At 34.3% G+C, this 12400-nt stretch overlaps 1 protein-coding gene across 1 annotated transcript; it reads left to right on the forward strand.

The window, feature by feature from the left end:
* Positions 1-692: 692 nt before the first annotated feature.
* On the forward strand, positions 693-1652 carry LOC109181265. The gene has a single exon (XM_019331016.1). It carries the CDS (start codon positions 693-695, stop codon positions 1650-1652), a length of 960 nt encoding a protein of 319 aa, XP_019186561.1.
* The last annotated feature ends 10748 nt before the right edge of the window (positions 1653-12400 follow it).

Genomic DNA, 12400 nt, shown 5'->3' on the forward strand with positions numbered 1-12400 from the left:
GTGGATGGGGGGTTTCCCGATGATGTGAAGTTGGATACGGTACGGATGTGGATACAGGTTCATGGTTTGCCAATGGGATATACGCCTGACAAGATCCTGGAACAGATAGGAAATTATCTTGGTACTTTTGTAAAAGGAGATGACAGGTTTGCAGGTGCACCCTGGAAAGTGTTCTACCGGATCCGTGTTGCAATACCGGTAGACAAGCCGTTGAAACGAAGGCTGAATTTTGTTAAAAGGGATAAGTCTACATGCTGGGTGACTTTCAAGTATGAGCGTCTGCACAACTTTTGCTATTACTGTGGAAAACTTGGTCATTTGTACAAGTTTTGTCGAATGGCTAGAGATTCAATTTTACCGGTAGAAGAATATCCATATTCCGCAGATCTTCGGGCGGGGATAAAGAGAGGGCCGAGGGCGGTTGGGGAATATTGGTTGACGCAGGTGGAGGAGCAGATGCCCCGGGATGAGGGACACGCCGTGGGACAGTCCGGGGGGACTGGTTCGGGAAATCCGAATGGTGAGGGTGAGGGGGCGGGTTTAGTGATGGAAGCGGTTGCTAAGAGGCGTAGGGAGGAGTATGGAGTGGAGGAGGGGAGGCGAGTTGGAGGGGAGAATGGAGATGTGGCTATGATGGATCTATCAAAAAACATGTTTGTGGCGAGAGCTGGATCGCAGCCCTGCCCATCCTCATGAGTACCCTCAGTTGGAACTGTCGTGGCTTGGGCAATCCACGAACAGTTCAGCAGATAGTGGACTGGGTGTCCAAAAAGAAACCAGATTTTGTATTTCTGATGGAGACGAAGGTGAGGCGGAGTCATGCGGAGAGGCTCCGAGTAAGAATAGGGTATGAAGGCTTGTTCTATGTGGACAGTAATGGTTTGAGTGGAGGATTGGCTTTGTTATGGCGTAAAAATAACATGGCAAAGTTGCTTACCTACTCAAGGAATTATGTAGATGTTGAAGTAATTGTACCGGGGAGTGCAGCATGGCGTATGACTGGATATTACGGCTATCCAGAGCGTACTAGACGGCAAGAGGCATGGGATTTGTTACGAACCTTGGCGAACCGATCACAGCTACCGTGGGTTGTGATAGGTGATTTCAATGATTTACTGTTCCAGAGTGAGAAACGTGGGGGAAACCCACACCCGAATGGTCTCCTACGCGGCTTTGGGGAAACCATAGATGATTGTGGACTGGCACAGATGCCCATGCAAGGGTATCCGTATACATGGAAGAAGAGGGAAGGGACGGAGGACTGGTTGGAGGAAAGGCTGGATAAGGTGCTGGTAACTGAGTCTTGGAGGAGTTTGAATGTGCAGGCCAGTGTATTGAATATGCTGACGCGCAGGTCTGACCATTCGGCTTTATATCTGGGAATCCGGGAAGATATAAGGGGTATGGGGCGGGGACCGAGGTGTTTCAGGTTTGAAATGTCTTGGTTACATGATGAGGGGTGTAGGGAGGTGGTGGAGAGAGCATGGGGAGAGGGGAGAGTAATGGGATTACAAGATTGTCTCCAGTTGTGTGGGAGGAGATTGACTGCCTGGGGACGAGACCGCTTTCATAAGTTTGGGGCCCAAATTAAACGATTGCAGAAGGAGCAGGACCGGTTGAGGGGAAGGCGGGATTTAGGTTCATTGGCTTAATTTCGTCGTCTAGAGACTGAGTTGTGCAGAGTGGAGGCGATGGATGATGCATTCTGGAAACAAAGGGCAAAGCAACATTGGCTGCAAGGGGCGGATGCGAACACCAGTTTCTTTCACAGGTATGCTTCTGACCGTAGAAAGAAAAATGCTTTGAATAGAATAAAAACTGCTGCTGGGGTGTGGGTGGAGGGGAATGCAATGAATCAAACTGTTATGGACTATTTCAATGGGGTTTTCAGTTCGGGAAATGCCCGAGATGTAACTAGTACCTTGTTTGATATGATACAACCCAGAGTGACACAGGCACAGAATGAGACTTTAAATTCCCCCTTTACTTGTGAGGAGGTAAAGAATGCATTATTTGATATGTTCCCTGATAAATCCCCGGGACCGGATGGAATGAATCCGGGCTTCTATCAAAACTTCTGGGATGTGGTGGGGGGTGATGTTTCTGCCTTTATTGTTAATTGTTTGGATAATGGATCCTTCCCCAAGGAAATTAATAGTACGAATGTGGTGCTAATTCCAAAAAAGAGCTTGCCTGAATATGTAACTGATCTACGGCCAATTGCATTGAGTAATGTGGTGTACAGGGTGATGGCGAAAGTGATAGCAAATAGAATGAAACCTTTAATGGAAGGTTTAATTTCTGATTCCCAGAGTGCCTTCATACCGGATAGACTAATAACGGACAATATATTAATAGCTGCAGAGGTGGGCCATTATTTGAATAAAAAGCAGTGCGGTGTGGCGGGATGGGGGGCCTTAAAATTGGATATGGCTAAGGCGTATGATCGGATGGAGTGGATTTTTCTGCGAAAGATGTTAATAGCCCTGGGATTTAATGAAAAGTGGATTGATTTGATAATGAATTGTGTCACTACGGTCTCTTATGAATTTTTGATAAATGGCCTCCTAGCGGGTCAGGTGATACCAACCAGGGGATTGAGGCAGGGGGATCCTCTGTTACCATATTTATTTATAATATGTGCAGAAGGATTATCTATGCTATTGCAGCAGGCACAACAACGAGGCATGATACATGAATGCAGAGTAGCCAGGGGAGCACCGCCAATATCTCATTTGTTCTTTGCAGATGACAGCCTGCTTTTCTTTAAAGCAAATATTGAGGAAGCCGTGGAGGTGAAACGGTGCTTGATGGAATATGAGGCCTTATCCGGACAGGCAATAAATTACCATAAATCCAGTGTGTGTTTCAGTAAAAATACAACGGAGGATTGCAGGGATCAAGTGGCGCAGCTTTTGGGTGTTCCGAAAGCAAGTAATTTTGGCAAATATTTGGGCCTACCTTCGTTTGTTGGGCGGGGAAAGAGGGCGGTGTTCTCGTATATTGAGGACAAGATAAAACAGAGGATAGGCACATGGAATAAAAGGCTGTTGTCTCAGGCAGGAAAGGAGGTCCTTTTGAAAAGTGTATCACAGTCAATGCCTACCTTTTCTATGAGTGTTTTCTTGCTCCCTGAGGCAGTATGCCAAGCAATTCAAAGAGCAATGAATAAGTATTGGTGGGGATCTGGGGGGACCGCCGTATTCACTGGAAAGCTTGGGACAAGTTGTGTGTCCCGAAGAAATATGGAGGTTTGGGTTTCAAAGACCTGCGAGCTTTTAATTTAGCAATGTTGGGTAAACAGGGGTGGAGATTTCTGATCAAACCTGAGTCCTTGGTAGCAAGAGTTTATAAGGCAAGATACTACCCAAAAACATCTTTTGATGAGGCAGTCTTGGGGAATAATCCTAGTTTTGTTGGCGGAGTATTTTTGCGGCACATAGCTTAATTTGTGGTGGGGTAAGAAGGAGAATAGGGAATGGAAAAGATACTTTGATATGGGGGCACCCATGGCTACCCGATGGCCCAGATCCTATGGTTCAAACTGTTATGCCCCAAGAGTTAACAGGTGCAAGAGTAGTGGGTTTGATTGATCAGGATACTAGAACCTGGGATCCACATATACTCAGGGGCTTATTTATGGAAGATGATGTGACACGGATATCCAGAGTGCCAGTATGCCCGGATTACCCGGACATGTGGTATTGGCAGGGGGACCCAAATGGAAATTATACAGTAAAAGGAGGATACAGGCTTGTTGTTGGAAATTATGAGCACAGGAACGGGGAATTTGATGCCTGGCTACGTATGTGGAAATTGAAAGTACCACCCAAATGGAAATTATTTCTGTGGAAAGTTTTGAGTGGTGTTCTCCCCACCAAAACTAATCTTATTATGAAGAGAGTAGAAATTGAACCGACATGTTCAATGTGCACGAATTATCCCGAATGTACAATGCATGCTTTAGTGTCTTGTGATTTTTCACAGGCAGTATGGCGGGAATCCACGTTGCCTATTATGCATATTATGGCTGATTCTTTTGAGGCTTGGTTTCTTGAAATTATGAAAGAACTCACCAATAATCAATTTATTATGGCAGCAGCGGTTCTCTATTATATATGGTGGGCAAGAAACCAAGCGGTATGGGAGCATGCTCTACCGACGCCCAAACGAGTGTTAAATGCGGCGACATCTGCGTGGCAAGCGTGGAGCATGGTGCATGGAGGACCAGCTGTGGTGCCACAAACCGAACCCACTGCCGCGGCTGGAGGCGGGCTGCCGAGAGTGTACGTCGATGCTGGCTTCCACGCGTCGGACGGAATGGCGACGGCAGGCGCGGTTCTAGTCTCAAGCGAGGGGGAGTTTATGGCATGCTTCAATATGCGGTTACCTCATTGCCTGTCCCCATTAATGGCAGAAGCGTTGGCATGTAAGGAAGCATTATCATGGTTGAAGGATAAGGGATTGCTCGCGGTACAGTTACATACGGATTGTCGTAATCTACAACACCACTTGACATCACAAGCCACACGGATGCGAACATATATTGGCTATATCATTGATGGATGCAGGACTATTTTGTCATCTTTAAATTTATGTTCTGTTATTTACATTCCTAGATTAGAAAATCTTATGGCGCACTCATTAGCGTCGCATGCTTTTACGCAGACTCATACGATGTACTGGGATACTATCCCACCAGATTTTATTGCAGCCTATCTCTAATATAATCACCTTCATTGGTGGCTTTCAAAAAAAAAAAAAAAAAAAAAACCTAATATATATTATTCACACGAAATTTTCTTAATCTTGTATATGCACACAGAATATCCATATAAATAAATTCTATAATGAATTAAATTTTATAAACTAATTAATTAATTACCATAATATTCTTTCTTTCCTTAACTAATTAGTAAGACATGGAACATTTAGGAAATATATATAGAGTAATAAGTATGCATACACGGATATGAATAATATATAATTTCTATAATTAATCGGATATGAATAATATATAATTTCTATAATTAATTAAATTTAAATATTACACAAACGCCTCTAAGTTTTGAGAGAAAAATTTAAGAAGAAGAATTTTACTTTTATAGATATAGATTTTCTACTAAACATAAAATAATATTTTAATTTCACAACTCTCAAAATTAAATATTATTTAAGTTTAATAACATGTTTGAAATTCTGAAACATACATTTACTATATAAATCTCTAACACTCTCTCCCCCATTTTGTGAGTAGCATACAAGTCATTAGTTGTGTTTGGCATAATTTAAAAAAAAAAAACGAATAAAATATAATATGTATTCCAAATTCGACATTTATTAGCAAAAGTAAAAAATTAGTGGAATTTAAATTTTTAAAAAAGATGACATTATTTCATTATATAATAGACTAAGAAAAAAAGTACGAAAAAATAAAATAAGACATAGGTTATTTCCAATGGCATTAATTCACACTAAATCCAACTTAACAGACAAAAAAAAAACATGAATTGAATATTCAATAGTTTAACTGTGTATTTTATTTTTATAAAAAAATAACAGTGTATCATCAAATTATCATAAGGTGCTTCACAGAATAATTGTGTATTTAAAAATTGCAACTTGTATTAAACAATGTCATTTGTTACAATTGTTAACAATTGTATATTACATTTAATAATTATTAATTAATGAATTAAATCAGCAGCACACATATATTATTTAGATGCGTTACGTTATTATAAAAAATTTAATACAAATAGAAACGTGTATTTATTACCTACTAACACAAAGGTACAAAATGTCAAAGCATGACGCTGATGCTAGATAATATAGAGCATTAAATCCGAAAGAAAGCGACTGTATGAATATCAAACAAGTTAATAAGATGTACAACTCTCTAGAAATCTGATATTACTATGTCAACCAAGCAATTTAATTTGGTACGTTAATTTTTATGCAATTAATTTTTTTTTTTTTTTAAAAAAAAAACATAACGTACGTTAGTTGCACTTTCAATTTATAAGATACATTTATGGATGTTAAACAGGTCCGTCTGTTAAGTTTCGGGCTAGCTCTATCGAACTATTGGACTTATTCGTTCAGCCTAATCGATTTTTAAATTATCGGGTTCAAAATTCTTAGCCTAATCCTAAAACCTCATATGTTCGACTTATCGGACAGATTTAACTAAAACTTTTGACATTTTCAAATTTTCAATTTTAATAAACTAGCTCATTTACAATAATGAATATACATTTATTTAGAGTTAATTAAATTCAAGAATGGTCCATTGACTATTGACATTTATCAATTTTTATCGTTAACTTTCGGTTTGACCATAAATAATCTATTGACTATTGACATTTACCAATTTTCATTCCCGACTTTCAATTTGACAATAAATGATCATTTGACTACTGATTTTGTACCAAATTTTGTCTTCCATTTAAATATTCATTTAGTGAACATTAATTTAATGTAGAAATTGGCTTGTTGTTGAGAAGGGCAAATTGAGTTTATAAACTTAATAGATTGGGTTCATCATTAGTGAGAATGTGAAGAACCAAATTTTTACATTATTATCCATAAATTTAGTGTTTACTAAATTGATATTTATTTAAGTGGATGACCAAATTTGAAACAAAATCAATAGTCATGGGGTCACTTATTATCAAATTGAAGTCAACGATAAAAATTGATAAATATTAATAATCAAGGGACTGTTTATGATCCAATTGAAAGTCAGGAATAAAATTTGGTAAATGTCACTAGTCAACTGACCATTCCATGCAGAAATTAAATAATTTAATAAGGAGATACGACATCGTTTTTTTTTTTTAAATAAACGTTGTATCTAATTTAAAATTTTTTTAATAAAGAGATACAACATCGGTTTTTAGAAAAAACCGACATTGTATCTCTTTAATAAAAAAATAAATAAATAAGATATGACGTCTGTTTTTTTTTTTTTTAAACCAATTTCCTATCTTTAAAAAATAAAGTGATACAACATCGATTTTTTCATAAAATTGACGTCGTATCATTTAATATTTTTTTAATAATCCAAAATAATTTCTAACTATTTTCAATAATCCACGATTAACAATAATTCCTAAAAATACACAATCTTTCAAAACTATATTTAGAATAGCTCACAATATTATCTATGTTAGGAATATTTTGTATTCAGATTTTGATGATACAAAATGATAGTAATTTTAGTCCCCAATTATTTTATATTCTAGACTTAGGACTATTTCTGCTCAACATTCAAATAGTCTAAATAGTATCTCGATTAGTCACAATTCATTAAAAACAAATCAATCTGAATGTTAACTCGAAAGGTCACGTTTCGGTCAGTCTCAACAAACGATTCGAATAGTAACTCGAATGGTTACCTTTCAAATGGCTCGAGATGAAGACTAGAAGACTGAAGATTGAAGATTCGAAGAGTAGAAAAACGAATGGTAAGGTCAATCATTCGTAATCGAAAGGTTGCAAAAGGTCGAAAGATGGAAGGACCTACCTTTCGATGAGTAAAAGAGACGAGTGGTAAAGTCAACCATTCTTATTCGAGAGGTAGTATAATGTTTAAGGTTCGAAGAGTTAACCTAGTTAACCATTTGAAAAGGACTGCTCGAGACATTCTTTGAGTCAACAATTCGAAACCTTAATATTTTAGGTGAATGTGTCCAAGGCAAAGAGAGCTCTAAGAACACATCCCAAGGAAGATTTTTCCTTAAATGTCAAGACATTTTGTGCAGAGCAAAAATATATGTTCAACGCAAAATAAGTCACTAACGGCTGGAAAGTTTGACAAGTCTCCTACCCTCCGAATTACCTGCTAGTCTCTACCCACTAGTTAATAGCCGTTTGAAATTGGTTTCCCTCCAATGAACCTTTTTCAACACACCTATAAATACCCTCTTCCAAGACTGAAGAAGGGGTTGGTCTTTTAAACATTCTAAGTATTCAAAGCAATTAAAAGTTTCACATCTAGTGACCAGTGAAAAAGAAAGACAAAAGCTTCAAAATTCAAATCCAGGTCTCAAGAGACTTGTCCTACTTACTTTGTGAAGATCAAGACATTTCAAACCAAGAACTCTCAATTGAAAAAAGAAAAAAAAAAAACACATTTTTTCTTTAAACTTGTAATCTCTGATCGTTAGAAGTAGAGTCTAAATTAATGTCAATTAAGACATGAATTTGCGGCTGCAGTTAAGGATTAAAGGATAAGTATTATCCTTAAAAATCAAGGTTGAATTTAAATTGAAGTTTCAAATTCAAATGTTATCTGACAATTGATTTGATTAAATTGCCATTTATGTGCCTTTTAATAGGCATGTTTACGTGCATGGAAAGACACGACAAACACCCCAGAAGTGAAGAAATGATTATTATAAGAAAATAGTATGTAGAAATTATTTTTTATTTCTGAGTTTTACCCAGTTTGTTTTAATTGAAATTTTAACTTTATAAAAACACATTTTTCACAAATATCTTATCATATTTATCTTCGTAATTAAGTTTGTCAATCAATCAAATTCAATTATTACACCTTTATTTTATTTCAAAAATTTTAATATGCATGCATGGTGAACACGGTCCCAACGGTAACAGTGCATTGTTATTATTTTTTTCTTTTTTATTATTTTTTTAATTAACAGCGCGACTTTTCTTCTTCATTTTCACATTTTGCGATTTCACTTCCTCTTTGCGCAAGCTTCTTCAAAATAATCCCATAAAAAGAAAATTCATAATTTCATAACTGCACATTCATAAATCCATGCCTGCACATTCATAATTGCATGGATTTATGAATGTGCAGTTATGAAATTATGAATTTTCTTTTATGAGATTATGAATTTTCTATTATGAGATTATGAATTTTCTGTTATGAGATTATGAATTTTATGTTATGAGATTATGAATTTACAGTAAATTCATAATCTCATAACAGAAAATTCATAATTTAATAAATGTTTTTCTTTTATGAGATTATAAATTTTCTGTTATGAGATTATGAATTTACAGTACATTCATAATCTCATAACAGAAAATTCATAATCTGACCAAACGCGCGCCGTTAACACCACATTAGCGAATTTTTTTCCCCGTAAAAACGACACCGATTGAATCTGTGTTCACCATTCATGGTGAACACGTTTCCAGAGCATAATTTGCCGTATCCAATGAGACTATGGGAGAAATTGAGGAGCTTGTAAAGAACGAATGTGTGGCTGCGGGAAGCAAATGATAGTGTGGGCAAAGCATTTGAGAATATTACATGGACTTTCTATTTCTACTCTCTTACTTTTATTCATTGATGTGGCAAAAGATAATAAGGTATCTTCATTTTGTAAGTCCCAGAAAGTGTCAATATCAAAATTTTGAAAGATGGAGTAAAATTGAGAGTATAATATGTGAGTACAGTATAAGTAATATTTTCCTTTTTAAAAGATTGTAGACAACTAAGTGTGTAAAGATCACAATTTCAATTATAAGTATTACAATATTTATTATTAAGTAACAATCATTGTACCTCAAATAGTTTCACAATTTCACATATAAATAATATGATATATTTTATAAGTAACGATTTATTTTTAGTTCAAATTGATATTAAATTTTCTACAATAAGTATTACAATTTATTTTATAAATAACATTTCACAAATAAGTATTATAATATTTTTATTAGAATTACATTTTGTAAGTATCACAATTTAAGTTACAAGTATTACAATATTTATCATTAAAAATAATTATTTTATTCTAAATAGTATCACAATTTCCCATATAAGTATTGTACGTAATATCTATTATAAGTAACAATTTATTTATTCAAAATTGATATTAAATTTTACCTAATAAATATTATAATTTATATCATAAGTAATTATTAATTATTCTAGATTTGATACGTCTCACGAATCAAGATTTGTAAAATAGTCTCATAAAAGTGTAAGTAATTGACTTTTGTTAGTGACATCATCTATCTATATATCATATTGCCCAAAGAAACGTGCGTATAATATATTTCCGATCCGACAGTGGATTGTAAATGATTGATCAAATAAGTTGTCAAAGAAACGTGACGTAGTGCAGAAGTTAATAAAACAACGTGCCGAAATTTAATACTACATACATATCCTAAATTCCCAATTACCGGTTTATAGAATTACAGAGCTCACAAGACACAAGTGAGATAGATCATGTTCAGGAAACTGATGCATATTAGGATTTCCAACAAAATGTCCAATGAAATCTTGATAAAACTTACTGAAACACTAGGGTTCAAATTAAACTTGTAACCTCCTTTTTGAAAGAGTCACAATTATGTCAATTGATCACAAGGTCTTTGGCAATAATATAGGGGTTGATAGTTGGTAGATTGTGTTAGCTGTTAACGGTAAGATGTTAGTTGATTATGATAATTAGGTTGAAAAGCGAATAGAATTAGTTGCTTTGTAGAAAAATATTTGGTAAAATTTATTATAAGAGGTTAGTTGATAATATGCATTTGTAAGGATTTTTTTAATATATTTTACAATAACAATTTATTCTTAAGGATGTGAATTGTATTTTACAATAACAATTTATTATTTGTATAATAATTACATTTAACAAATAACAAATGTAAAATATTCTTTATAATATAAGAATAAAAATAACAATTAAAAGGCATTTAATAATAAAGAACATTTTTTAGTAATATTAAGTCTATTACAAAGTAATATCTATTCTATACTTTATCTATCTATTGCAACCCAAAGAGTCAATACTCCGCCACCGAGATTCAATCATGCGACCTTCACTCAAGGATAGTCATATAAATATCATCTAAACATAAGATGCTTGGGTCAATTTTTATCAAATAAAAAATTACAGTAATATTTAAGAACTAAAAATCAGTTAGTTAAAATGAAAAGTTAAAAAAAATGTAGGAATGGGATCCTACATTCCTACGGTTTAAGAAGAAAAGAAATTTAGGGTGTTTTTAGTTCAAACTTTGGACTAATGATAATGAGAATCAAATACTTGGTAATTATAATGGGTTTAAATAGGAGTTATTTTATTTGATAGTAAATAGAAATTGGAATCAAAATAAATAAATAAATAATTAATTAAAATAAAAAATAAGTATATAAAAATATATAATACATATGTGTGTAACATCCCTTCATGCTACGAACTCTGATTTCGCCATTTGTGCATCTTTTTCCCGGTTTGCTTCCACGTGCTCCTTTTTCATGCGTTTCTGTTCCAAATTGATCAACTTTTGCTTCCTTTTACATTTTGCTTCCTAAAAAGTTTATTTGTGCGATTCTGAGAACAAAAAACGACTTTAACGGGACGTTTAGTTGGAGGGAGGGAATTACGGGAGAAATGAATTGCAATTTCATGGAAGATGAATAATGTGGAATAAAGTGATAATTTAAATTCCAGTGTTTGGTTTGCAGTAATAGAATTACTGAGAATTTCAATTTCAATGTTTGGTATAAATGGAAATTGAAAGGGAATAAGTAGTATAAAGTCTAAAATGCACATACTTATTATTATTATTATTATTATTATTATTATTATTATTATTATTATAAATCCTAAATGACCAAATTCAAATTTTGATTTTGAGAAAACATATTTGATTGAGGTTAACCTACTTATTGCCGTTCGGTAGAGTACAAAAAGAAAACACCTTAAAGAAGAAGAGAGATGTCAAAAATCAATTTTAGGTTAAGAAAAAAGAGAGTGATAATTTTGTCTCAAATAAACACCTTAAAATAAGCACAAAGATGGGATAAGAATGGGGTGAAATATGATATAAAATAAGAGTTATCACTCACCTAAGTGTTATATATATATATATATATATATATATATATATATATATATATATATATATATATAAAAGAGATCAGATGTGGAGGATGTATTCAGATGAAACATGCAATGAGATAATAGTCGTTGATCTTGCCAAATTCATCGTTCAAGATGAACACGGATTAAAAAAAAAAAAAAAAAAAAAAAAAAACGAAGTGACAATTTGGTCATTTTGCGTATTCTTTTTGCTTAAGGTGCGTTGTGTTAATAATTAAGGTGCACCATTTTAACACTTAAGGTACGTCAATTATACACTTGAGAACTTAAAGGTACGTTATTTGTTGAAACTTAAAGTGCATCATTCTAAAGCTTAAGGTACGTCTTTTCAAAGCTTAAGGTGCACCCTTTTAACACTTAAGGTGTGCCATTTTAATATTTAAAGTGTGTCAGTTATACACTTAAGGTGTGTCATTTTAACACTTAATGTGCGTGATTTTACTACTTAAGGTGCGTCTTTGTAACACTCAATGTGCGCCATTTGTAACACTGAAGGTGCACCATTTTAACACTTAAGG

This window comes from Ipomoea nil, unplaced genomic scaffold (assembly GCF_001879475.1).
Source record: "Ipomoea nil cultivar Tokyo-kokei standard unplaced genomic scaffold, Asagao_1.1 scaffold1043, whole genome shotgun sequence".
Classification (NCBI taxonomy): domain Eukaryota; kingdom Viridiplantae; phylum Streptophyta; class Magnoliopsida; order Solanales; family Convolvulaceae; genus Ipomoea; species Ipomoea nil.